The sequence below is a fragment of the Felis catus genome, chromosome A2 (assembly GCF_018350175.1).
Source record: "Felis catus isolate Fca126 chromosome A2, F.catus_Fca126_mat1.0, whole genome shotgun sequence".
Classification (NCBI taxonomy): Eukaryota; Metazoa; Chordata; class Mammalia; order Carnivora; family Felidae; genus Felis; species Felis catus.
This window is the reverse complement of record NC_058369.1, coordinates 55,918,784-55,945,835: the sequence shown is the minus strand read 5'-3', so window position 1 is coordinate 55,945,835 and position 27,052 is coordinate 55,918,784. Positions and strand designations below refer to the sequence as shown.

Here is a 27,052-nt window from a genome sequence, read left to right as displayed (position 1 = left end):
AAAGCTCTGAGTCTAACCAGGAGGGAATATCAGATAATCCCGAAATGAGGGACATTCTGCAAAATAACTGGACTGTAATCTTCACAAGCACCAAGGTCCCAAAAGCCAAACAAAGAGCAAGAAGTTGTCCTAGGCTGATAGAAACTAAGAGAACGGACAGGATACAGCAGGTGGCTCTGGCTGGGTTCTTTGCTTCACACGAAGGATAGAATCGGGATAGACCGCCAAGGTTTGACCGGCATCCGATGCCTGCAGACGGTGTCAATCTCCCCATTTTGATGACCATCTTGTAGATGCGCAGGAAAATGTCCTTAGCGGTTGTCAGTGCACGGTCAATATTAGGGACACGAGGTCAACAACTTGCTCTCAAATGCTTCAGGGACACCACTCTGTGTACCGTACTTGCAACTTTTCCGTACGCTGAAAATAACTGCAAGTCTTTGTTTTCTTTTTTAATTAAGTCTTCCTCAGAGCTCGAGAGCATAATGCTAAGCGACACACGTCAGCCAGAGAAATACAAACACCGTATGACTTCACTCATATGTGGAATTTAAGAAACAACCAAGGAAGGGAAAAAGAAGAGGGAGACAGAGGCCAAGCAGGAAACAGACTCCTGACTACACAGAACAAACTGATGGTTACCAGAGGGGAGGTGGGTGCGGGGGGATGGGTGAAACAGGTGATGGGGATTCAGGAAGCCACTTGTCACGAGGAGCACCGGGTGACGTACGGAAGCGCTGAATCGCTACACGTGCACCCGACACTAATACAACACTGTACGTTAACTGTACCGGAATCAAAATAAAACAAAGTAAAAAAAAAACAAAGGTTATAAGTGGCTAGTCACAGCAAAAAATTAAGTCTTCCCCCCCCAAGAGGGACTTGGAAATTTTACTTAATAAGGCATGAGGCAAAGCAGTATATAGTAGGGGATATGAACCCAGACCCTGGGTCTGCACCACCACCTCTCTGGCCAACAGGACTTCCTGGTCCACATCTGCTCTGTCCAATGCGTAGGAGCCACTAGCCACATAGCTAACAAGCGCTTGAAACACAGCTAGTACAGCTGAGGAGCGAGAGTTTTCATTTTATGAATCTAAATTTAAAGAGCCAGGGTTGGCTTGGGTTAGTGGCTACCATATTGGATAGTGCAGATGTGCGCAGATCCGAGTGCAAATTCTAGGTCCAGCCACTCATCAACCAGACAAGTGGCTTACACCTTTGTTTCTAGGTCTGAAAAATTGCAAAAAAACAGTGGTATGTGAGCCCACGTGGCTGGTTGGGGGACTGAGTGAGGCGAGATCCTGAACGAGCCCGTCGCATAAGGAGTCCGTCTGCATCCCCCAGCGCTGAGGGACGCAGCCTCTTGCGCCTGTGAAGGGCTGGCTGTCACTGCCGGAATGTCCTCCTGGCCGAAAACTGTCTCCCCTTTAATGTATCCCCACGGGAGGGCTGCCCTCTGAGGCCATGTGCTACCGTTCCCTGCGCCCCGTGACAGCCTTCCATTACCTGGGACAAGTTTTCTGTCTCACAGCCGGGCACCCCAGCCCCCTCGACCACTTCCCACGGAGAGTGCCCCAGCAGGCTGCAGAGGCTGTAAGCTCCTGGCACAGCTGTGTGAGCCGAAACGCCCCGCCTCAGTCAGTCATGGGGAATGCTGGCCAGCATCCCGGGAACTTTCCTAGGCTCCTTGCTGAAGGTGGGATGGTGATGGTGACGATAAAAGCCCCCAGCTGCATGCAGCCAACCGACGGCCCCCCTCCTGCTTTCCTGCAAAGGTGAGGTGCCTCTTACCGCAGGGCGTTGTGGGAGTCTGAGAACCCGTTGGCCTCCGTGTCCTTCACGATTGTCCAGTCAAAGACGAGCCCAGCGAGGGTGCTGAACGTGTTCCCTGTAAGAGCAGGTGGTGGGGGAGCAAAAAATGCATCAGACTTAACTCCCTGCTGCCAGGGGAAGGGCAAAGGCACTCAGCACCACCCTTCTGCAAAGCAGGTGTCACGCCTCTATTTCAGGAAAGGGAAACTGAGGCATAAAGGGCCAGGGTCGTGTGACTGTGAGGGACTAAGCTGGGATGTGAACCAAATCTGTCTCAGGTGAGCATCTGTGTTCTTCCCACTGTACCTCCAGCCTCTGACTGCTCACGACAGGCGCGGTGAAGTGCGTGACACCATCACCCCTCACGTCTGGAAGCACTTTACAGTTTAGACGCAGCCTCTGAGACCTGAGCCATTGGTTCCTCCTCACCCTCCCTCTGCGGGGAAAGAAGCTGGGGATGAGGGGCAGCGTCTGGTCTCTCCACCTAGGCGCTGAGACTCCCAGGGTGCCAGCGTGGAGGAGGTGGCAAGCCACCCAGCTGGCCCGAGCTCTGAAGTGCCAGCTTGCTGCCCGTGAGCCTTCTGATAGGACGTCAGGACGAGTGGAGCCCAGCCAGAGCGACCAGGCGATGGTTTTTGGAGACAGGACCCAGTGTGGGTCCTAACACGCCATAAAGACCTTCTTAGTCTAAGTACCAGATCTGGTCCCGCCTGGAAACCCTGCAGCAGGGCAGAGGGTGAAAACTGGTCACTCCGAGGCCTGACCTCCTAGGAGCTGTGGCTTTGCTGTTATCCAGTCAATGCTTCTTTTGCATTTTTGAGGTATTTCCCACTGTTTCAAGTTAAGAAATGCAACCTATAAATCCAACTTCCGTGTTCTCTTGAAGAGTCTGCAGATCCAGCCTCCTGGGCCCTCGTCTCTCTGGTGACCAACCAGTGGCTGGCCCAGCCTCACTAGAAGGGATCACGGTCTCCGGTTTGCCACACTCCCCACCATGCTCTGTTGTCCCACCCCCACTCTGTAGTCCTCATCTACATTCCCTGTCTTGCCAGCTCCCAAATAGAACGCCGGAGGTCTAGGAAAGCCCTTTCTACAGAGCAAAGGGTAAGGCATTTAGAGTCAGAGGGGTCCCGCCCCTCCCCACCCATGTGATTTTAGAAGCCAGATGAAACAGTGCTCAGCAAAAGCTCCAAAAAACGGAGCTGCCTTTGCCATCACTTTTAGGGCAACACAGAGGTACTCTGTGACCCAGCAATTCCACCCCTGGGTATACACACTCAGGGGAAACGAGAAACTATGTCCACATAAAGACTTGCACACGAATGGCCCCAGCAGTATTATTCACAACAGCCAAAAAGTGGAAACAACCTGAATGTCCATCAACAAATGAATGGATAAACAAATGTGGTCCATTCATACAGCAGGATATTATTCACCCATAAAAAGGAAGGAAATCCATGCAACTACATAGATAAACATTATGCTAAGTGAAAGAAGTCAGACACAAAAGGCCATACATCGTATGATTCTATTTATACGAAATGTTCACAACAGAGAAATCTATACACGGAAAGTAGCGGTTGCCAGGGGCTGGAGAGAGGAAAGAATGGGAAGCAGCCGTTCTTGGGTCCCGGGTTTCATTTCTGGAGTGACGAAAATGTTCTAAAATTAGCGAGTGGGGATGGTTGCACAACTCTGTGAATATATTAAAAGCATATAAAATGAACTGGATGAATTTAAATTTAAATGGATGAATTTCATGGTATTGGAATCTCAAAAATAAATGAATCTTTTTTTTTTTGTTTTAAGCAACATAAGACAGGAAATAAAACGGAGTGGGCTAGGGCAGGGCTTGGCAAACTATGGCACACCGTAAGTTTTTGTAAATAAAGCTTTATTAGAACGCAGTCCGCGAAGCATCCTCTATGACTGCTTCAGAACGACGGCTCGGTCAAACATCACATCCCTAAGAAACTGTCCTGACTTCTGTCCCCCACGCACCAGCCTCCAACCTTCCCTGGGGTCGGCTCCCCCAGCTGTGCAGCACTTCCACACCTGCATCCAAGGTGATGAGAAGTGGCACCTGCTGAGATGCATGTGCCCCTCCCCCCTCCCCCACAGCCTGAGCTGCGGGGACAGAAGCACCTGGCAGGACGCCCAGCAGATGGAAACGCTCAGCCGCCGGCTCACTGAGAACCACTACCTGCCGCCCGGCACTAAGCCCCACACACACTTCCCACCAAATCCTTGCAACCCCCTGATAAACACCACTATCTCAGTTTCACAGACCAGACAACAGCTCGGAGAAGTGAGGCGGCTTACCTGATAAATAAATAGGGACAAGGGAACTGTCAGATGCTCTAGAGCAGTGATCTCACCCCCCGGGGGCATTTGGCAATGGCTGGAGATACTTTTGGTCATGAAGCTTGGGGGAGTTCTCCTTCCCTCTGGTGGGTGGAGGCCAGGGATGCTCCTGAACTTGCTACGACATACTGGAGCCCCGACCACAAATCCTTATCTAGCCCCAAATGTGGATAGTACCTGGGCTGGGAAATTCCAATCTAGAGAATTTTTTTATTTTAAAGCAGAGGCAGCTGGGATGGTCAGGGAAGATTTCAAAGACAAGGTGTGCCAAGGTCTGGGCTGAAGTTTTTTGGGAGATCCCTCAGCCTGGAAGACATCTATTGCCTGACTTAGTTTCTCCAACAGGAATCTCAACTGGCAGGTTTCTCTCTGCTCCTCGACCACGAGGTGGGGCTGCAGCCAACACAGCCCACTCGGTACCAAGAACAGATTTTCTAAGAATCCCAGAACAATTCAGTATCGGACTCCAGTGAAACAAAGTGAAGGATGGTGCAGAGGCCGGCACAGGGACGTTTCCGGGCATGCACACACGCACGCACACACACGTGCGCCCCACAGTCTGGACCAGGAAGCCAACTCCGGCCCTCAAAGCCAGGCAGGGAGAACACTGCCACTGTTTAGAGCGTACTGACCCCGTGACCCTCTCCCACCATCCCACAGCTCCACGACGCCGGACATCAGCTTCCCAAAGACGCGTCCTACCCAGCATGACCCTGTGCACAGGCGCAGAGTCCCCCTCCAGGAAACGCCAAAGCTCTCATCTCACAGGCACTGCTGCAGAGGCCGGGGTGTGCCAGGCACGGCCACGGCCCTGCTGCCCCCGAGCGCCTGGGGGCCACTCAGAGCGATCCCGACCTCTTCGGTGTCTTCCCAGCGCCAGCTTCGCCATCCTGGCCGGGGCAGCCCTCCCTGGGGGACAGCAGGGTCAGACGAGAGGGGACAGAGAAGCAGGGGCACCTCCTCACCTTCGGAGTCCAGGGCCTGGATCTTCAGTTCCAGGGGCGAGTCCTCCAGGTACAGCTCGCGGGTGGTGGAGACGATCTGAATGCCGTGGATGAGGTCGACGATGGCATCGCAGCGCAGGACCTGGCCCGTGGCTGGAGGGACGGGAACAGACCGGTCAGCACAGAAGGCGGCGCCCCGACCGCCAGGGTCTCGCCGGTCAGGTGCTCTTGCATTTTGGCAAAGATGAGAGCAGTCAACAAAACCAGCACCCCGAGATGGGGCCGGGAGAACCACACTAACCCTCAGAAGCCAAGCCGCTGACCAGCACACGGGCCTTCTAAAAGGCAGCACGGACCTGTGCACAGAAAGGGCTCGGAGACATTTCGGGTGCCCATCTCGTACTCCTCCAACGTGAGCACCAGCATTTAAAGCGGTGTGTGAGAAAACTCCTCCGAGAAAATCTAGTTTTATTCAGGGTGTGACCACTAAGTTAAATGACCAGGGTACATTATGAGGAGTTAGCATCCAGAAAGCTGAGGCTGTTCTGAATGCTCGTCCCCACGCTGAAATCAGGAACTGCACCCTGAGTCTGTCTATTCGTTTACACGGGTGCTTTTACACAGACTATCAACTGCACTATCGAATAAATGGGTTATGTGAGCAAGCACACAGACTTTTTTACGTGCCCCATAAAGAAGATACACAAATGGCATTGCCTGGAGAATTCTCCAGTGTAAAAATAACAGCATGTGACACAAAATCATTCTGACCATTCTCCGGGCACCACATAAAACCCTTTGTGCGCTGTTAATGGTACCTTGTTAGAAAGCAGTCATCAAAATCCTTACAGATATTCATATGTAAGACTGGGACTCTATCCTTGGTAGTAAATAACTTAAAACAACCCAAAAGTGGGGCGCCTGGGCAGCTCAGTTGGTTAAGCATCTGACTCTTGATCTCAACTCAGGTCTTGATCTCAGAGTCTTAAGTTCAAGCCCTGCATTGGGCTCCATGCTGGGCATGGGGCCCAGCTGAAAACAATCTAAATGTCCACTATAAGGGGATCCTTACAGGACAACCCCCTGTGGGAAGTGTTATTCAGCTGTTAAAAATGGCTATCAAAATGAAAACTTTTCATATCACGTTAAATGGAAGAAAGCATGACAGAAAATAGTGTTAATTGTCTTCTAAGCATTTTACAACTATGATGTGGTCAATTAAGTATGGGGCAGTAAGAGAATCACAAAAAGAATCCCAACAATTTTCTTCATTTTGATCCAACCCCTATTGAAGAGTTATTTGGGTAACAAATAATAATTTAGAAAGGAAAGCCAGGGGCGCCTGGATGGCTCAGCTGGTCAAGCATCTGACTTCGACTCAGGTCATGATCTCACAGTCCATGAGTTTGAGCCCCACGTCGGGCTCTGTGTTGACAGCTCAGAGCCTGGAGCCTGTTTCAGATTCTGTGTCTCCCTCTCTCTGACCCTCCCCCGTTCATGCTCTGTCTCTCTCTGTCTCAAAAATAAATAAAAACATTAAAAAAAAATTTTTTTTTTTTAAAAGAAAGGAAGGGGCGCCTGGGTGGCGCAGTCGGTTAAGCGTCCGACTTCAGCCAGGTCACGATCTCGCGGTCCGTGAGTTCGAGCCCCGCGTCAGGCTCTGGGCTGATGGCTCAGAGCCTGGAGCCTGCTTCCGATTCTGTGTCTCCTTCTCTCTCTGCCCCTCCCCCATTCATGCTCTGTCTCTGTCTCAAAAATAAATAAATGTTAAAAAAAAAAATTTTTTTTTAAATAAAAAAAAAAAGAAAGGAAAGCCAGCCTCCATGAGGGAGAAAACAGGACACAGCGCCAGGGGGAGGGACGGGGGGTGGAGAGGGGGGGTGCTGCTTGCATGGCCTCTCCTCCTGCCTGAGCATCCTCTGACCCAACAAAAGAGAGAGGAAGCGCTGCCACAGGCCCGGGCAGGCTGTGTGGCCAATGTCTCAGTGAGGTGCTTCCTGCCTCTTGTCCCGCCACGGGTCCCAGGGCACTGAGCTCTTACTGATGTCCTCGGCGAAGATGATGCTGGTCAGGCGGGCAGGCTGGGACAGGCGGGCCTGCACCACTGCCTTCTGGGAGCACTGCGCTTCGTCCACGCCCAGCGGCTCTATACTGGCCACCTCCGGCCGGGTCGATGACCTACAGCAGGAAGATGAGACTTCACTCTCTGGGGTGGGGTTACCCCGAGAGGCACAGCTGGGACGAGAAGCCAGAGCTGCAGGTCCCCATCCGGGGCCCCGTCCCAGACGCCAACACAGAGTGGAGGTGGGCAGTGTCCAGGGGGTTTCACACCCAGGGGAGAAATGGGGCCCGGCTGAGGCCCCTCTAACGCAAGCATGACCACCGAAGGACATGGACCTCCCCTCCCCAACACACACACACTGAGCAAATCAAACAGGGGACCAAACACATGGGAACACCTTACAAGACTTATAAGACTTCTCTATGGAACAAGAAATAATTCTCAGGGCGCCTGGGTGGCTCAGTTGGTTAAGCATCTGACTTCAGCTCAAGTCATGATCTTGCGGTTCATGAGTTTGAGCCCCACGTCGGGGTCTGTGCTGACAGCTCAGAGCTCACTTCAGATCCTCTGTCCCCCTCTCTCTTTGCCCTCTCACTCTCTTTCTCTCTCTCTCCCTCCCTCTCAAAAATAAACACTAAGAGGGCCACCTAGGTGGCTCAGTCGGTTAAGCGTCCAAGTTCGACTCAGGTCATGATTTCACAGTTCGTGAGTTCGAGCCCCGCATCAGGCTCTGTGCTGACAGCTCGGAGCCTGGAACCTGCTTCGGATTCTGTGTCTCTCTCTCTGTGTCCCTCCCCCGCTCACTCTCTGTCTTTCTCTCTCTCAAAAATAAATAAACACTAAAAAATTAAAATAAATAAATAAGCATTGGGGGAAGAAAGGAAATAATTCTCTATCGGTGGGAAAACTGCCTTTGGTGTCAGGTGAGGAGGAAACACCGTGGATCTGTGATGACCTCTGGGCCGGGCCTGGCACAGAGCAGCCACCCAAGCATTAGCCACCCCCCAACAGGTCCTACGAAACCTGGAGATCACCAGCTGTGAAGACAACCACAATCGTAAAGTCCCAGTGCACACAGAGGTGCCATTAGGGGAAAGATGAGAAGAAAGGCAGGTCAGCGCAAATAAACCAGCAAAATCTAGGAGATGGCTTCCCATGGAGAGACGGGGCTCCACGACAGGATGAAGGGACGGTGTGATTGGGGGAGTGACCCAAGGCCGGTGCCACGGCTCCCCACCTATGACAGGCTGACGACAGTTCCTGGGCCAAGGTGGGATGAGAAGTAGTGGGGGTGAGCAGAGAGGAGACTCCACAGAAAGTGCTGGGTGAGCATGTGCCATTACAGCTCTCTGCAGACAGGGTGCTCATGGAAGCTTCCGGGGAAGGCGTCTCGGTGAAGACCACACAAAGATCGAGGGGTTCGGGCAAGGCCCGGAGGTGGGCAGCAGCCAGGAGGGCTCCAGGAACAGAAAGACTAGTGTGATCTGAGGCCTGGGACGCCATTCCAGGAGACCAGAGGCGTTGGCCAAAGCCTGTGCTCCTAACCACCACCCCAAGCCGCTAACGGCCTTTCTTGAGCAGTTTTCAAAATCTGGAGTCCCATCATCAGGAAAACGTAAATCAGAGCCACAATGAGATTATCACCTCACACCCGCTAGAATGGCTATTATAAAAAAGACAAGGCGAGGATGTGGGGAAAAGGGAGCCTTCGTGCACCATCGGTGGGAATACAAATTGGGGCGGCCACCGTGGAAAACCGTATGGAGGTTCCTCGAAAAAACTAAAAATACAAGTCCCGTATAGGATTCATCAATTCCACTTCTGGGAATATAACCAGAGGAAATGAAATCACTGACTTGAGAAGCTATCTGCACCCCCGTGAGTACTGCAGCACTATTCACAACAGCCAACACACTGGAGCAACCTCAGTGACCATCAGTGGTCAAGTGGATAAAGAACACGTAGAACACACACACACACCCCCCCACACACACACACACATACACATGAATATTACTGAGCCATAAAAGAGAAGGAAACCCTGCCGTTGGGTGGCAACATGGATGGACCTTCAGGGTGTTATGCTAAGTGGAGTAAGTCAGAAAGAGAAAGACAAATACTGTATGATTTCACTTACACGTGGACTCTAAAAGCAACCAAACTCACAGAAACAGAGAATACACTGGTGGTTGCCAGAGGCAGGGGGATGGAGGAAATGGGTGAAGGGAATCAAGAGGTACAAACTTCTGGCTGTAAAATAAATCCTGGTGATGTAAGGTACAGCATGGTTACTACAGTTAACAATCCTGTATTGCACGTTTGAAAGTTGCTAAGGGAATAGATCTCAAAAGTTGTCAACACAAGAAGGAAATTGTAACCATGTATGGTGATGGATGTTAGCTAGATGTACTGCGGTGATCATTTGGCAACATACACCTGTATCAACTCATTCTGTTGTCCACCTTAAACTAATACAATGTTTTGTGTCAATTATAGCTCAATAAAACCGGAAAAAAAAGTCTTTGAAGGAGATGGTGGGGGTTGAGGTCAAAGAGATGGCAGGAACTGAGGTCAGGGAGGCTCGGGGGGCCACAAGTAAAGAGCTCAGATTTATTCTGGGAGCCATGACAAGCCAGCAGGGGATCGTCAGCAGGTGCACAATCTCCTCCGATTCACTCTGCAGAGCAGAGAACAAGGTGTTGCGCTCAGGGAGCGTGCAGGACCCAGGGGAGGGGTGCCCACCCAGCACTGTCCTAGGAGCTGCACTCTGCACAGAGCAGGTTCTACCAGTCTTAGCTCCCCTCCCAGCCCTTGGCTTAAACTCACTGGAACTCCATTGATCTGGGGTATTCAGAAAGAAACTTGTAAGAAAACAAAAATGCCTGGGGCTAAAAAGCAATGGTGTGAAACCACAGCCAAAAAGACATCTATCTCCACTTGTCACCGAGTGCCTCTCCCGGGGCCAGGCAGGCACAGTGGCACCTCCACACACACCTGGGGATGCTTGTGTGGCACAGACATCACGAGCCCACGCTGAGCTGCTGGCAGGATGCCTGGAGATGGACCAACACCGCCACCGGAAGTACTCAGAACATAAACCTCACCTACCGTCAAGGGAGGGAATCCAAGCCCCCGAGGACACAGAATCCGAAGCAGGCTCCAGGCTCTGAGCTGTCAGCAAAGAGCCTGATGCGGGGCTCGAACCCACGAACTGTGAGGTCGTGACCTGAGCCGAAACCAAGAGTCAGACGCTTAACCGACTGAGCCACCTGGGCGCCCTAATAGACTGTTTAGAGCACTTTTAAGTTTGCACACAACTGAGTGCTAAGTGTGGAAAGTTCCATACTCTACCCCCGCACACGCACTGCCTCCCCCGCTGTCAACACCCCTGGACAGAAGGCACACTTGTGACAACTGGGGCGCCTACACGGACACAGCATCATTACCCAGGGCCCATCGTTTGCGGGGGGTTCGCTCCTGGGGTTGTACAGTCTGTGTATGAGGACACGTATCCACCATCTGTAACATCACACGGAGCAGTCGACTGCCCTAAAAATGCTGTGCTCGGCCGATTCATGCCTATGTTTTGAAGTTCCTATTAAAAAGCCCTATTCAAGCAACGGGTGAATTAACCTTAATTATACCTGTAATGTAACCCAACATACCCCAGGCCTCATCATTCCAACATGCGGACCAGCTGCATCCCAAGCTGTCACTGTCACACGAGGTGAGTGGTGAAGGCACGCGACGGCCAGCTCAGAGGACTGAGAGCCAGGCAGGCAAACACTATTCCCAGCTCACCACTTGTCCTGGGGATATCCTCTAATCCCCCCACCGAGGACCAGCTCTGGAGCTGGTGGGTGCTGAGAGCTCTTGCCCCTCTTGAGAGAAAGTTCCCCGTCTTCACACTTGGGGCTGATACAAGGTCACGAAGTGCAGCCTCCAGATAAGAAAAACAGCGTGCCTGGCCTCCAGCCGCCTGGAAGGAGGTGCCCACCCCACCCACCCTCGGGCCTGCAGTGAGCGGGCTGTCCAGGGTCCCAGCCAGAAGAGAGCGCGATCCGCGCAGGCAGGGGAGGGCAGCCTCCAGCGCGGGCGTGTGGTGGGGTGTGAGCCCTGCACCTGCTCGCCTCGGCTAAGCTGGGACAATGGGAGCCAGGCTCCCTCCTCACGGAGCAGCTGGGAGGGCCAGAAGGCACCTCATAAAGTGACAAAGGACGTCAACAGATGTGGCAGACAGCCAGGATTGGGACAGACCGCACCACGTTCCCCCCCCACCCCCCCGCCCATTTCACCCGCGAATCTTCTCTCAGCACCAGGGGGCTGCATGTGAAGCTGGGAAGGCTCACGCCACCCCCCTACAGGAGGGCTTGAGACAGTCATTCCAGTGGTGTTTCTGTTACCAGCAAAAGGGTCCTTTTCAGTTATCTGAGTCTTTCGGGGGCGTCCTGAGGCCTGCCTGCTTCAGCCATACTTTTTTTTTTTTTTTTTAAGTTTATTTATTTTGAGAGAGATGGAAAAAGAGCACAAGTGGGGTAGGGGCAGAGACAATCGCAAGTAGGCTTTGCACTGTCAGTGTAGAGCCTGATGCAGGGCTCAAACTCACGAACTGCGAGATCGTGACCTGAGCTGAAGTCAGATGCTTAACCCACTGAGCCACCACCCAGGTGCCCCTCAGCTATACTTTTAGGAGGCACAAAAGAACCACAGAATCCAGCAATTATGTGCCCCTGTCATGGTGAAGTTCAAGTGGATTCTGGATGAAACAGCACATTCAAGGTGTTGGGAATTACAAAGGGAAAGGTACCCTCAGGACTCGAGCTCCGAAGAGAGACTGCCAGGGGTAAGGGGTGAAACATGGGGTGGCGGCAAAGGGAACTTGAGCTTTACTGGCAGTGTTGGATTTCTCACCCAAAAGAAACAGACTGGAAACAAATACATAAATTGTAACCCATGGCTAATTCCAATGGTAACATTGGGGGTATGCATTATGTTATTCTTCCGTATTTTCTATACTATTTCAACTTTGTTCTTTCTTCATTTATTTTGAGGGAGAGAGAAAGAGAGTGAGCGCACATGCATGAGGGAGGGGCAGAGAGGGAGACAGAGAGAATCCCAAGCAAGCTCCGCACCGTCAGCACAGAGCCTGATGTGGGGCTCAAACCCACAAACATGAGATCACGACCTGAGCCGAAATCAAGAGTTGGACACTCAGCCAACCGAGCCACCAATGTGCCCCAGAACTATTTCAGCTTTGAAATGCACATACTTCCCCCTAACATTGGACACAACTTACAAAACTACTGCTGTGCCTTCTTTGTACAGGAAAGCAAACTGAGGCTCAGAAAGACAAGGGGACCTAGTTAAAGGCCATGCCAGGGCCAGGATACACGTGATCAAGGCCGGGTCTGGGTGTGTTTTGCTACTTGAGTCCCCTCCCGACTACACAGAAGGGCTGTGTCTGCATCTCACAGCTCTCTAGGGTGGGCTCATAAAATCCCACAGATGCCCCGGAGACTCAGGCTGGCTCCTCCCAGGGCTGGGAATGGAAGAGTTGGCCACACATAAGCAATTCTGGAATGTTTCTGCGTCTAGGATCCGGCAAGAGAAGACTCGCTTTTCCAAAGGGGGAGGACGGGCAATTCTGGAGACACAGTGGCTAATCACGCCAAGGCAGGCAGACAGAGAGAGGGAGTGCCAGAGGAGATAACAGAGGTGATGATGGGCAGGCGTACCTCACATCTGGCTAGTGCTGAGACATCCAGGGACCATGTTTCGATTAAAGTATAAAAGCGGTGGGCACCTGGTTGGCTTAGTTGGAAGAGCGTATGACTCTTGATCTCAGGGTCGTGAGTTCGAGCCCCATGTTGGGTATAGAGATTACTTACATAAAACTTAAAAAAAAAGGGGGGGGTGCGCCTGGGTGGCTCAGTCGGTTAAGCGTCCAACTTCGGTCCAGGTCATGATTTCACAGTTCATGAGTTCGAGCCCCACGTTGGGCTCTGTGCTGTCAGCTCGGAGCCTGGAGCCTGCTTCGGATTCTGTGTCTCCCTCTGTCTCTCTCTCTGCCCCTCCCCAGCTCATGCTCACACTCTGTCTCTGTCAAAAAATAAACTTAAAAAAATTTTTTTAAAAATGTGTGTGTGTGTGTGTGTGTGTGCTGGGAGAATATGGTAATTAATTAATCTTAGGGGTCAGCTTGACTGGGCCACGAGGTTAACTGGGCAAACATTATTCTGGGTGTTTCTGCAAGGGTATTTTTGGATGAGATTAACATTTACACCAGTAGACCGACTAAAGCAGATTGCCCTAATGTCGGTGGGCCTTACCCAATCAGTTGAAGGCTTGGAGAGCCCAAAAGGGCTCACCCTCTTCCAAGAAAAAAAAGAATTTCTCTTGCCTGACTGCCTCTGAATTGGGACATTGGCTTATTCTTGCCTTCAGACTCAAACATCAGCTTCTCTTGGGTCTCCAGTCTGCCAGCCTTTGGATGGGAATTACATCATTGGCTTCCCTGGGTCTCCAGCTCGCCAACTCACCCTGCAGCTCTTGGGACTTGTGAACCTCCATAATCACACGGGCCAATTCCTTATAATAAATCCCTTTGTATATAATAAAATTATATGCTATTGGTCCCGTTTCTCTAGAGAATCCTTACTAACGCAGGGAGGGGCTAGAAGATAAGAAAGGGGATTGTCCACCACATGTTAAATCAGGGTTGAATACTTACATCCATCAGATTACTTAGCCTCTGGCTGGACTATCTGGGAAAACAAAACTGAGGCTCAGAGAGGTCAAGTAATTTTCCCCAAGCCCCACAGCTGTCAGTGGCAGGGCCAGGGATCACAGCAAGGTCTGTGCAACTCCAGGTCAGATCCTTCTCCCCCTTCATAAGTATTTTCACCGGGGTATGATACACACAACAGCAAAGAGGAGTCATTTACAGACGAACTATTTTTTAAATGAACTCTTTATGTATTTCAATTCTTATACTTTCACTTTATTTTTTAAAAAATTTTAAAAGGTTTATTTATTTTGAGAGAGAGAGAGAGAGAGAGAAAGAGAGAGAGAGAGAGAGAGAGAGAGAATCCCAGGCAGGCCCTACAATGCCAGCACGGAGCCTGATGCAGGGCTTGAACTCACGAAGCACGAGATCATGACCTGAGTGGAGGTTGGATGCTTAACCGACTGAGCCACCTAGGTGTCCCTCAATTGTTATTCTTTCATTGTAAAGTGTGTTACGAAAAACAAATGTATCAAACTCATGAGTTCATAAATGTTTATACTAAAGACAGTATCAATTTCCCAAAAAAGTGAGTCATTTTGTAGGAAACAGTAAGTAAATTCCAATGCAGGTCATGAGTAAGACAAAGCCAAACTCTGACAGTGGCCTGAAGCGTCTGCAGCTTCACGGCGTGGGAGACAAGGGGCAGAGGGAGAGCGACCCGGTCCCACCACGCCAGCTACACCTTCTCTCTGGCACTACTCTATCAGCTGCCATTTCCCCATGTTTCCAGAAAAACAAGGATGGAGCAGCCTCACGCACCGACATCAGGGGCTCTGGAGACCAGCAAGTCCCCTCTCTGGTTGGGCAGGTCCCATGGCGAGGAGCGGAGGATGTGTCCCGAGCCACAAGACCGAACGTGGCGGCCGCACACATCCCAGGCAACAGCGCACGGGATCCTCGGGACAGACCCCGGGGGACGGGGCTCAGAGACAGACAAGCACTAACAGCCTAGGAGGCAGGTCCGCGTGCAGCCCAGACAGCTGAGACGCCCTCTAGGTAACCTGCTGCCCACAGAAGCCAGCTCTCTGTGGCCACAGCCCAATTCATTTGCACATATGAATGAATGAATGAATTTGCACAGCCCAATTCATTTGCACATAACACCGTGTTCCACCGAAGAGACAAGTCCTGGCTCCTACAGCTTTTCTGCTGAAGAGCCTTCCTCTCACCCCAGTTTAAATTAACTGTCAGTCCACCGACAGGATTTGTGATGCCCCAGCTCGCACGTGCACGGTCCCTCCATACATCTCAGCCGGTGGTCGGTGGGCCCCGTCTTCCCACTGACCGGCACGCCCCAGGGCCCACAGGACAGGCTCCCAGGGCTCCCCGGGGCCCCTGGCGCAGCGGGGTAAGCGGCACTTGGTGATGGTGACAGGCCTCCCTCTGTTCTCTGTTGGTCTCTGCTACAAGGTGACGTCCTAAGACAGCAGGGTGCTGCCACTCACCTGCTGTGTGGCCTTAAGCAAACAATCTAATCTCTCCAGGCCTCTGTCTCTTCTTTTGCACAGTGGAATAAAAATAGTTCCTGCCGCAAAGGATCGGGGTGGATTAGATGGGATAGAAGATATAAAGCTCTCATTATGGGCCTTGAACACAGCAAGCTCTCAAGTTCAGGAAACACAAGGTTCTCAAATGAGAGGCCTTTCGTGCAGTGCTGACCACGAGAACTTAGCTTTTTAAGGGAAGGAAGACAATGCAGGTCCTTCTAGATCATGAACATTTATGCCTCACCGTGTCCATCCCTTTCCCTGAGCGAAGTCGGACCCTGGTCCCTGTTGTCAGGCCCCCATAGCAGCTTCATCAGGGACCCCCACTGTCAACGGTGGAGCCAAGACAGGGTAACTGGCCCAAAACCACACCGCCAGCAAGATCCCGACCCATCAGACTTCAAGTCTAACCTCTGCCCGGAATTCCCTCCCACCCTCCCTCCCAGCTTTCATACCTCCATTCCTTTGCTTCTGCTGTTCCTGCCACCTCACATGCCCTTCCTTCTCCCAGCTCTCAGGCTGCCGGCCTTCATGGCTTCGTGGCTCGCGGTAAATGGCAGCTCTTGCACGGCCCCATCCCCAAGCCTCCTCACCCCCTCCTCTCAGCCCCCACAGCCCCACTGGTCCTCATGCATTCATGCACCGAATCCACATTTGCTGGGTTATATGCTGTACTCCAGGTTATCTGCTGCTCTAAGTGCTGGGGATACACCAAGGGACAAGATATGCATTAATCCCCATCTTCATGGAGCTTACATTTCAGTGGGAAGAATAAACAAAACAAGTAAGTGAACACAGGATCTTACACAATAGGGCTGTGGACAAACATAAAGCAGGGACGGGAAAGGTTGCGATTTTTAGGAGGATGGTCAGAGGAAGCCTTAACAGAGAGCACAGACTCAAATGTCTCTGAAGGAGAGGCAGACGTTGGCCCTTTGAATATCTGAGGGAAGAGCATTCAAGGCAAACGGCTCAGCAAGCACAAATGTCTCCAGGCAGCGGCTTGGCAATGACCTTTTCCTGTCCAACTTCCCTCAGAGACAATGTGAAGACCGAGTCCGGGGCTTGTGGACTCCTTGGGGACTTCTTGCCCCCAATACCTTTAGCACAAGACTCTGGTACAAGGTTTGGCAGGTGCCCTGTATCAGGTTATACATTCTCTCCTACGCCTAGTTTACTACAAATGTTTTAACCGTGAATGGGTGTTGAATGCGCTGCACCTATGGAGACAATTATATGGCTTTTCTTCTTCATTCCATTGATACGGTGACTTACCGTGATCGTGAATGTTAAACCAACCTTGCATTTCTGGGATTTATCCCAGTGGGTCATGATGACTCATCATCCTTTTTACAGTTTTCTGGATCTGACTTGCTACTATTCCGTTAAAGAATTTGTGCTTTTCTCCTGTGGATTTCTTATTCTTGTAATGTTTTTGTCTGGTTGGCAACAAGTGGAATGTTGACCTCATAAAAATGACCTAGGGTAACATCACTCCTTTTTCTTTCTTGACTTTATACAAAACATGTACTGTCCATCCCTTAAGTGTTTTGTAGGATTTACAGACAGGCCATCTGGGCTTGGAATTTTCTTTCTTTCTTTTTTTTTTTTTTATGTTTATTTATTTTTGAGAGAGAAAGACAGAGCGTGAGTGGGGAGGGACAGAGGGAGAGAGAGACACAGAATCCCAGGCAGGCTCCAGGCTCCATGCTTACCAGCACAGAGCCCGACGTGGGGCTCAAATACACAACCTGCGAGATTGTGACCTAAGCCGAAGTCGGACACTCAACCGACTGAGTCACCCAGGCACCCCTGGGCTTGGACTTTTCTTTGTGAGAAGGTTTTTAATTAGAAACCTAATTTCACCAAATGTCCTAACGAATGGAAGGCAAGGAGGATGTCATTCCCATTGGTGGCCCATGTTGGATTTTGGCTGCCCAGCCCCCATCCACCTCTCTCAGTAACAGTACCCAGCTTTTCTGTGGGTGCTGCCTCTCCTCACACTCTCAGACCATAAGGCTGCAGAGAGCTCACCCTGCTCCAGACTCTAGGAGACAGGTAGCTGGGGCCTGGCCAATCGGCTCTCTGTGTTCACCTGACTGGAGAGGGGTTCAGACCCAGGCACGTGCCCAGGTGAGTCAGCCCGAATGGGTGCTGTGGCCTGTGCCCCCCTAGACTGGACTCTGGGGGCTGTACGGCTGGAACTGTGACCTTGACACCCCAGGAGGGTACCCGGCCAAAGCCAAGACCCAAGGACCGAGAAGCCAGGTCCTGCTGACGTCACACGAACCCCTGGAGCACAGAAGCGAGGGCGTTCAGTTCAGTTCCGGAAGCCAAAACAACATTCCTTGGTTTTATTTAAACTATTTTGGCTTGAGCTTCCTGTTGCCTATAGGCAGAAGAATCTGGACGAAAGAAACACCCGACTGAATTCTTCAAGGCTTACTGCTTTATTTCATTCAAAGCACTGGTATTTTTCTCTCTTTTTAAGCAAAACCCAAAAAAAAGCCCTTGTATTCATTATGTGTTTATTCTGTCAGGCACAGGGTGAAACACAACGCAACTGTTTCATTTGCTCCTAGCATCGTGGTAAAACCCCCATTTGACGCCTGAGATCTCCACAGAGATGTTAAGTCACCAGCCCAAGATCACATTCCTAGAAAAAAAAAAAAGGCTCAGCCCAGCCTGGCTATGGACCCGGTCCGGTCCCGGTCCCGGTCCCGGCCCCAGTCCCAGTCCAGACAGGGCCCTACTCCCTCCTGCTGGAGGCACTGTTATTCAAAACAGGGCTGAAGGCCTCCCACCCGCCCTGGGGCTGCCCGAGGGGAGGGCCTGGGCTCCCAGACTCCAGCAGAAGAGGCCTCAGCCCCCTCCTGAATCACAACCCCATGTGTATCCTTTATCCTGCTTCTGAAAAGTGTCCTTGATCTTATTAAGGCCTATTGAAGGGACCCGGGTGAACCACCCCCTGGCTGAGAAGCGCTGGCACCATCCCGTGTGGTCCTGGGAGCGAGCTGGCTCTGGGGACGGCGACCTGGTTCTTCCAGTAACCAGCTCATCTCCGGCTACTAATTTGCACAGGGAGTAGTCCTTCTTACCAAAAAGGGTTTTTTGTTTTTGTTGCCTTTTTTTTTTTTTTTTTTTTAGGATTAAGTGGGGAATAATATAAAGGGATTCGCAGAAAAAAAAAAAACAAAACTGGTTCTGCTATCTTGGCTCCCTCTGCCACACGCCCCCTTCGATATCTGAAGCCTCTGGATGTGCATGTCCGGCTTCCCGGGCAGCTGCCTGCACAGCTGCGGTCTGCCAGCCCCTTCCCCACCTCCAGGCCCCCTCTCTGTATGCTGCCCTCCAGGGGTCCAGTCACGTCCAGGTAACCCTTGCATCGTTTTCTTATTTTTTTCTTCTAGATGGATTCTTCTTTAAAGAAAAAGCACTTTAAAAGGAAACCCTGTGGGGTGGCTCTGTCGGTTAAATGTCCGACTCTTGATTTGGGCTCAGGTTGTGATCTCACCGTTCGTGGGTTTAAGCCCCACATCAGGCCCTCTGCTGACAGCGCGGAGCCTGCTTGGGATTCTCTCTCTCCCAAGTAAATAAAACACGTTAAAAAATAATAATTAAAAAAAATTTTTTAATGTTTTATTTATTTAGAGAGAGAGAGACAGAGAGCAAGCAGAGGAGGGGCAGAGAGAGAGGGAGACAAAGAATCCGAAGCAGGCTCCAGGCTCTGAGCTGTCAGCACAGAGCCCAATGCGGGGCTCGAACCCACAAACTGCAAGATCATGACTTGAGCCAAATTGGGACACTTAACCAACTAAGTCACCCAGGCACCCCCAAAAATAATTTTCTTAAAGGAAACCTTGTATCACTAGTGAAAAGGAAAAGCCCATACGTTTGCCCTACATCTCTGGTAACCGTAAAAACAAATATATCAAAACAATGTTACCAGACTGGGGGGGGGGGGGGGGGCATGTCTGCTCTCAGGAGACACGCAAATATTCAAAGGTGTTAAGGAAAGCAGAATGGTGGTTTCCCGGGGCTGTGGGGGGAGGAGGAGGGGGAGTTTCTGTCTGATGGGGCAGAGTTTCAGTTGAGGATTATCGAAAGTTCTGCACATGGATGGTGGGGACGGCTGCACGACAGTGTGAATGTACTTCAAGCCACTGAACTGTGCACCTAAACATGATTAAGATGGTAAATTTTGCAAGATGCGTATCTTACCACAATTTAAAAAACAAACAAACAAAAATGTAAGCTGCATATTGGCACCAGAAATCCACTTTTATTTTGAGGAAACCTAACGGGCTGACGGTGGCTTCTGGAAGGGTCAGTCTTTCCCATTCCGTGGGACAGAAGGCCAGCTCACACACACTGCGTCAGGCTCTCTGGGGCCCCGCGGCCTTGGGGGAACCACTCACCACTCCTCAGAACACAGGAACAGGAGCTGGGCAGGGGAACCCAAGGCCAGGCCAGAAAGAGAGTCCAAAAACGAGAAGTGAGAGATGCACAGGAGCAGGGGGTGGGTGGGAGCGGAGGGACGCACAGCCCGCCTCCCCTCCACCTGCAGGCTCCGGCCCCTCTGGGGCAGAGGCAGGGCCTGCAGGGAGGAAGCCACCCAATTGTGGGGGCAGAGCAGGGCAGAGCAGACCGCAAAGGAGGCAGGAAGAAAACAACCCAGCACCAGGTCAACTCAAGTCAACACACATTTCCTGGCACCTCCCTCTGTGAGTCGTCGAAGGGAACTGCACGAGGCCCCGGCAGCCCCGAGCTGCAGGCCGACCTCGAGGCGGGTGCAGAGCAGAGAGCAAGGCCCTCAGAATGAACTGGTCCCAGGCTAACACGTCCCAAGTCCTGACCCTGGCAACCCGCTTCCTGTCTCCTAACCACAGCCCACAAGGTCCCACATGGCCCGGCCCCTGTCACCCTCTCTAACGTCGCTCTTCCCCTCACCAAACATGCCTTGTCTGTGCTCCTCCAGCAAGCTCGGCCCCTCCCCAGGGCCTTTGCACCTGCTTCTCCCTCTGGCTGGTACCCGTTCAGGTCCCAGGTCAGCTTCAAAAAGGCTTCTCCTGACCACCCTGCCCAAAATTGCATGCCATCTTCTGCGGCCCTTGTCACAACGTGTTGTTTTATGTCCTTCGCAGACTTCTTACCATAGGAAATGCAGCCATTCGTTTCATCTTGGTTTATCATTTAACTCTCCCAGCCAGCTACAAGCTCCAGGACAGCAGGGCACCAACACATCTGCCTGTTCACGATCCCAGGCCCCAGGCCCAGGAGTGGCGCCTGGCTCGGGTATAAGTCACAGACATTCATCCCCTGCTAAGTAGACCCCCAGGCCTCATCTGTGAAATGTGTGTTGCTGACCAGTGCACTTGGGCAGGATGGCCCTTCACAGTGAGCACTGATGGGCCTCCCGCTGAATCAAGCCCACTTTTTTGGTTCAGCTTCCACGTTGTCAACTTTTTATTTCAATTTCAGGGCCTGATTCTCCAATTTCCCCTGGGTTCTACTGCCTCACCTGTCCAGCTTCAAGCATGTGAACAGCCTCCGTCCTTCAGGCCGAGTCCGTGAGCTCGGCAGAAGGCAGCTGGCTGGCTGACTTTCCTCCTTGGCTCGGTGTGCAGAAGGGGCCCCGGAAGAGCCAGAGGAAACCCTGCCCCTCCTCTTTCTCTTCCACTTTCCCCAGGCTGCAGCGGGACTGGCCGAGAGGCCCTGGGAGGTGCGCTGCTGGCCTTGGACTTCACACAGCCGCGGGTCAGCAAGGGCAGAGGGACTGTCGGCTCTTAAGTGCCCCGATTCGCCAAGGGTCATCTGAGGTGCGTGCGACGCAACACACGCCAAGGACAAGGGCCACTGTGTGGGGACCACCACAGCAGGAAGGGCTCCCATCTGCCTCCCAAGAACCCTAACACCCGTGGCCGAGAAGTGCACGCTGGTTCAGGACCCAGCCTGGCCAACACGCCAGGCAGCTTCAGGGTGCCCTGGGAAGGCTTCTTCAGGCACAGGGAAGGAGGAGAAGTCTGGGTACAGCAGCTTAGTGGGGGCTCTAGGATGCCCTGCCTAGATGCCCTTTACCAGGCCGATCCCCCCCCTCTCAGCAGGGGGCATGCTGCCACTCATGGTGTGCGCCATAACCTAACCCACTCAAACACCCCTGACCAATAGGGCTGCTTCACCCCGGAAGCAGAGCCCCAGAAGGTTGCACAACACCCCCTTCCCCAGCGGCAGCCACTGGCTGACTGCGGGTGTGAGCTCGAAAGCTCAGCTTCCCCTGTACCTCAAGGGAGATGGCCCTGAAGTGCGTTTCAACTGCACGAGGTCACAAGTCACACAGACTTTCTCTGGGACCACATCCTTACATCCTTACTCATGTCCTCCCTCTTCCCTATCCTGCCTCCCAGGAGAGCACACTCTCCAATAAACCACAGGCAACCAAGTCCTCGTCTCAGGCTGCACTGGGAAACTGACCTAAGATACTCACTTTCTCCAAGACAAGCCCAGGGGAGAAAGCAGAACAACCTGGGACTATAATCACAGGGGAAAGCGTGAGCAGATGATGGAACACCAGAATGGTGCTCAGACACTCAGAATTTTGGAAGATAATGAAACACCATAAAGAAATACTTGAGACCTGGGGCACCCGGGTGGCCCAGTCAGTTAAGTGTCTGACTCTTGATTCTGGCTCAGGTCATGATCTCACCGTTTGATTCATGAGATCAAGCCCCGTGTCAGGCTCCATGCTGAGATCGCAGAGCCTGCTTGGGACTCTCTCTCTCCCTGCCCCTCTGTCACTCACATTCTCTCTCTCTCCCTCTCTCTCTCTGTCTCAAAATAAATAAATAAACTTAAAAAAAAAAAAGAAAAAGAAAAGAAAAATACTTGAGCCTTAATGTGAGCTGGTGGTTAGCAGAGAAAAAGATACCAAATGACCCAAGTACCAAGCATGAGGCAATGTTAGAAAGGAGCTCCAGGGGGGGAATTAGTGACTAAAAGGAAGCTCAAATAGTGACTGGCCGTGTTACGCTGAAGGATTAGGGCCTATTTCTCTTTTTCTGTATTTTCCCAATTCTCTATGTAATGCCATTTTGTATATAAAAGGATACCTTTAAAAAAAAAAAAAAAAAAAAAAAAAAAAAGACCTGAGGCTCCTGGCTGGCTCAGTCGGTGGAGTGTGCAACTCTTAATCTCCAATTAGCCAGAGGCCGCAAGTCCCGGAAGGAGGTGGGAATGGTGGCATCCCGGGCGCTCCCACTCAACTCAGAGACTATTGCCACAGATCTCTCTCGACTTACGATGGGCTCAGGCCCCGATAAACGCATCTCAAATTGAAACTATCAGGCGCCTAGGTGACTCAGTCGGTAAAGCGTCCAACTCTTGATTTTGGCTCAGGTCATGATCTCATGGTGTGTGAGTTCAAGGCCCACATCGGGCTATTAGAGCGGAGCCTGCTTGGGATTCTCTCTCTCCCTCTCTCTCTCTGCCCCTCTCCCACTTGTATTCTCTCTCTCTCTCTCTCCCTCCCTCCCTCCCTCCAAAATAAACTTCAGAAACATATGTATTACAAGTTGAAAGTGCATTTAATACACCAAATGTACCGAACATCACAGTTTGGCCTGGCCTACCTTAACCGTGCTGGGAACACTTATATTAGCCTCCGGTTGGGCAAAATCCTCTAACAGAGACCTATCTGATAATGAAGGGTTGAGTGTGTCCTATAACTGTTGAATACTGTACCTGGAAGTGAATAACAGAATGCTTGTAAGGGTATTGGGTGTTGACCCGCGTGATCGCCTGGCTGACCTGTAACTGCTGCCTGCTGCCCAGCTTCGCGGAGGGAGCGTCAAACTGCATGCCGCTAGCCCGGGAAGTGATCTAAAGTCCCAAGTACAGTCTCAAAGTCCCAAGTACAGTTTCTGCTGAATGCCTATCGCTTTTGCACCATCATAAAGCTGAACAATCTAAGTAGAACCATCGCTGGTCGGGGACCACCGGTGTTTATGCCACATCACAGAGCCCTTCCTTCTCTGAGCCCCCGAGGACAATTTGCATTACGATCTCTAGGGCTCCCTGGGCCAAACGCTGTCCGACTATTTGATGCTATAAAATCAAGAAAGAGGAAAAGTGTCAACTTTAAGGCACTGGCTGAGGCATGCAGGGGTTTCAGTGTAAACGTGGAACCTGGCTCCAAATTCAAACGATTGAGCAAAAGTTCCCCCAAGGTCCAGGAGAGTTTTAATTCTTTTGTTCTTCCACATCAGACTTAACTTCCTGGATGAAGGGGATAGTTTCCTCCCAGGTTTAGATACCTGCGGACGTATAGCTCATCTGCATGCCAACTCTTAAAACCTCCAGAGGAAATTCTTCAAAAACTAAAGCAACAGAGAACTAAACTAGGAACAGCACTACTAAAAATAAATATTTTCAATGCTTGATTGATGGAAGATTTTCCTGTGAAATTCAGGGGAAAATCACCACCACCAAATACCTCTGAAGAGACACATAAGCTAAGCAGTCACACATTTGTGATGAAAATGATGGATCAGATGCAAAACAAGTCATAAGGTACTTAGCATTTCTCTGATGCATAGGAGATTAGGAATGTGGTTTTTCCCCCCCTTCCTCCTAAGAAGCTTTACAAGTAAATTAAAAATCACCAGCCCCTCTCAGAAAAGAAAATGTACTTAGGGGGGAAAAGAGTGTAGCTATAGAATCTCAAAGGAAGTAGCACACAAATACATCCAAAGGGACTCATTTGAAGCCAGCTGTTTTTAACAATCAGCTTCCTCTTTCTTGCGCATATATCAAGAGAACAGACAACCTCCACCAGAGAACAAGCATGTATCTCCTGGAAAGCATGGACTAGCAGTTCATCTTCCCACACAAGACAAGGCCCTAGTCAGGTATATAGAAAACTTTTGAGCCAAAGGCCAGCCTCTGGTACCAAGCCAGAAACAAGACCCTCCCGGGGCATAAGGCACTAAGCCCCAAATGCAATTGGCTGACTCAGCATGGCTTTATTTCACAAGGCCGCTTTCAGAAAACACATAGCTGCAAATAGCATCCTTGAGGAGGAAGACCGCTGCTCTGGGCCAGGGTCGGGGTCAAGCATGTCTGCCTGATACGCACACACTGATATCCAGACAGACTCAAAACATACATACGCACACCTGTTCTCTGAAACGTGATCACACCTTGTTGAGCCTCAGCACTGACCCAGGCATCAAACAGGAAAAAGAAGGGAGAGGCAAAAGCGCCTCATGGAAGCCAGCAGGCAGAGAACCGCCTTTTTTCATCTCTAGCAAGGTGGGGCCTCAGTCACACCCTGGGCTGTCTCCACCTGCGAGAGTAGAAGCTGAATTCTCTGGCGGCTTAGATGGAAGGTCTGCGCCACATTACCCTGCCCAGCCAGGCCTCTCGGTCTAGGGGGCAAGAGGGAACAAACGGAGGCCTCTGGTTCCATTCTTTTCTGGGGTTTCTGAGATCCCACCCCTCCACAATGAATGTGGAATTCCTGATGCCCCAGGAAGCGCGGAGGGGACAGAAAAAAAAGCCTGAGTTTTGAGCATAAAGGCTTAACCCCACTCTGGACAGACAACCGGAGGTGAATCACCAAGCAGTCCTTGCGTTTCATTTCTCATCTGTAAAATGGGTCCCTAGGGTTTCCCTCACAAGACCTTTCATCAAAGGTTTATGTTCCTCCCAACGATGCCGAACGGGTATGATTCTTCCCACGCACGCCTTTCATACTTCCCCACAAACCCAACTCCCACACCAGTCCGGCACCAGGGATGAGTCCCCCATCACCGGACAAAACCAAGAAACCTGCGTCTCCGGGCTAGGGCTTTGTAGGGCCTTGAGCATCCGCTCCCCGGAGTCCTGGGCATGAAGGGGAAGAGTAAGACCACGCGGACCCCCATCCCCGGCCCAGGAGCTCCAGGGCACTCCTCTCCCCACAGGGGAAGTCCTGAAGACCCCTTTCCCTGGTAGGGCCTTCCCGGAGCCCTTCCTCAAGTCAGGCCGACTCTCGGGCTCCCTCCTCCCGCACAAACAGCTAGCTGCGGCCCGGGCCCCGCTCCCTTCCAGCCGGAGACGCGCGGAGGCCCAGGCGGCGCCATGCGCAGTGACGGCGACCAGCGCGCAAGCCGCCGAGCTCCGCGCGGCCGGCCTCTCCGGCGGGCCTGGGCGGCCTGGCAGCGGCCCGGGTGCCCAGAAAGCGCGCGCCGGCGCACCTGCTGCGCGCGGGCCCGCTGGGGGCGCGCCCGGCCGCCCCGCCGGCCCCCGGGCGCCCGCCCCGGCCCCGGAAGCCGCGCGCTCCCGCCGGCCCCGCGCGGCCCGGCCCGGCGAGCCGCGGCCGCGCTCTCCCCGCGCCGGCGCACCTGCAGCGCGCGCCCGCCTGCCGGCCCGCCCGGCCCCGGGGCCCTCCCTCCTCCGGCCGTGGGCCGCGCGCCTCACCAGCGGTAGCAGCCCTCCGAGGCCTCCAGCGTGAAGTTCACGCGCGTGGCCCGCGTGAAGGGCAGCAGCACTTTGGGGATGTTGAGCTTGGCCGCCGCGGCGGTGGGGCCCAGCGCCAGCAGCACCGAGAGCGCGAGCAGCAGCGGCGGTAGCCCCGGGCCCCGCGCCGCCATCCTCGCCGCGCTTCACCTCCGGCGACCCGGCTCCTGGCCGCCCGCGCGCTCCCCCTGTCGCCCTCCTTCCCCGCCCGCGTGCGCCGGGCCAGCAGGTGATAAGCGCGGGCGGGAGGAGGCGGGGCGAGGGCCGCGGCCTAGGGCCACTTCCTGGGCCTCGGCGGGGCCCGAGCGCGGGAACTGAAGGGGCCGAGCCCGTGGCGACCCCACCCCCGGCCCCGGCCCGCGCGCCCCCGACCACGCGGGGCGGAGGGAGCATCTAGAGCGCGCGCGCCCTTGGCCGCACAGTGCGGGCGGGGAGAGGGTGGGTAATGTGGGACACGCGCCCCGGGACACCGTGGGGGTTGGGGCCCGTGCCCGAGCCACAGTAAGGCGGGGGATGAGAGGCTAGGGCGCGCGCCCACGTGGGGTCAGCCTGAACGCGTGCGCCCGCGGGTCACCCCTCTACCACGCGGGATCCGCTGCCCGGTTTTCTGGTCTCCGCGCTCATACCCCGAGGTTTCAAACTCTCCAGCTGTACTGGGCGCCAGTGTGGAGCCTTGCGGCCTTGCCCGCAGCCACTCATTCAGCTCTGTTCGCCTCTGGCAATTGAGCCGGGCCCGGACGCGGCTCAAAAGAGGCCGTAACCGTGAACTCGGTCGGGGAGGCTGACCGTCGACACGCAAAGGGTCGGGCACCCCGGAAATCTGGGGAAGCGGAGTGCCGAGGTGCGCTTCATCCCGGTCTGTGCTTTCCAGAAGAGGGACCCGGGTTCCACAAGGGGCAGCGACCTGCTGAAGCACTGAGAGCTGTCTGGGTGCTTCCTCCCACTTCAGCCTCCACACTGCCCGGCCGGAGAGAGATTATGATCCCCATTTCTCCTGGAGGAAACAGGTTGAGTGGCCCAAAGATCACCCAGCAAGCAGCGCTAGGGCTCTCAGATCCCAAAGCCCTTGTCTTCTGGCTTCTGGAAGTCAGGGAGGTTA

General features: G+C 52.8%; 1 protein-coding gene across 3 annotated transcripts in view; it reads right to left on the bottom strand.

The window, feature by feature from the left end:
- Positions 1-26,221, bottom strand: part of NUP210 (nucleoporin 210) — a 109,340-nt gene extending 83,119 nt beyond the window's left edge. The window contains exons 1-4 of one of the 3 annotated variants that reach the window (XM_023250062.2): positions 25,915-26,221; positions 7,165-7,301; positions 5,145-5,276; positions 1,795-1,891 (exon numbers count right to left, since the gene is read on the bottom strand). In XM_023250062.2, the coding sequence (XP_023105830.2) occupies positions 1,795-1,891; positions 5,145-5,276; positions 7,165-7,301; positions 25,915-26,087 (539 nt within the window). In that variant the 5' untranslated portion in view covers positions 26,088-26,221. The remainder of the gene's footprint in view (positions 1-1,794; positions 1,892-5,144; positions 5,277-7,164; positions 7,302-25,914) is intronic. The other 2 variants (XM_023250061.2, XM_023250060.2) reach the window with 2 other exon arrangements.
- Positions 26,222-27,052: the final 831 nt, after the last annotated feature.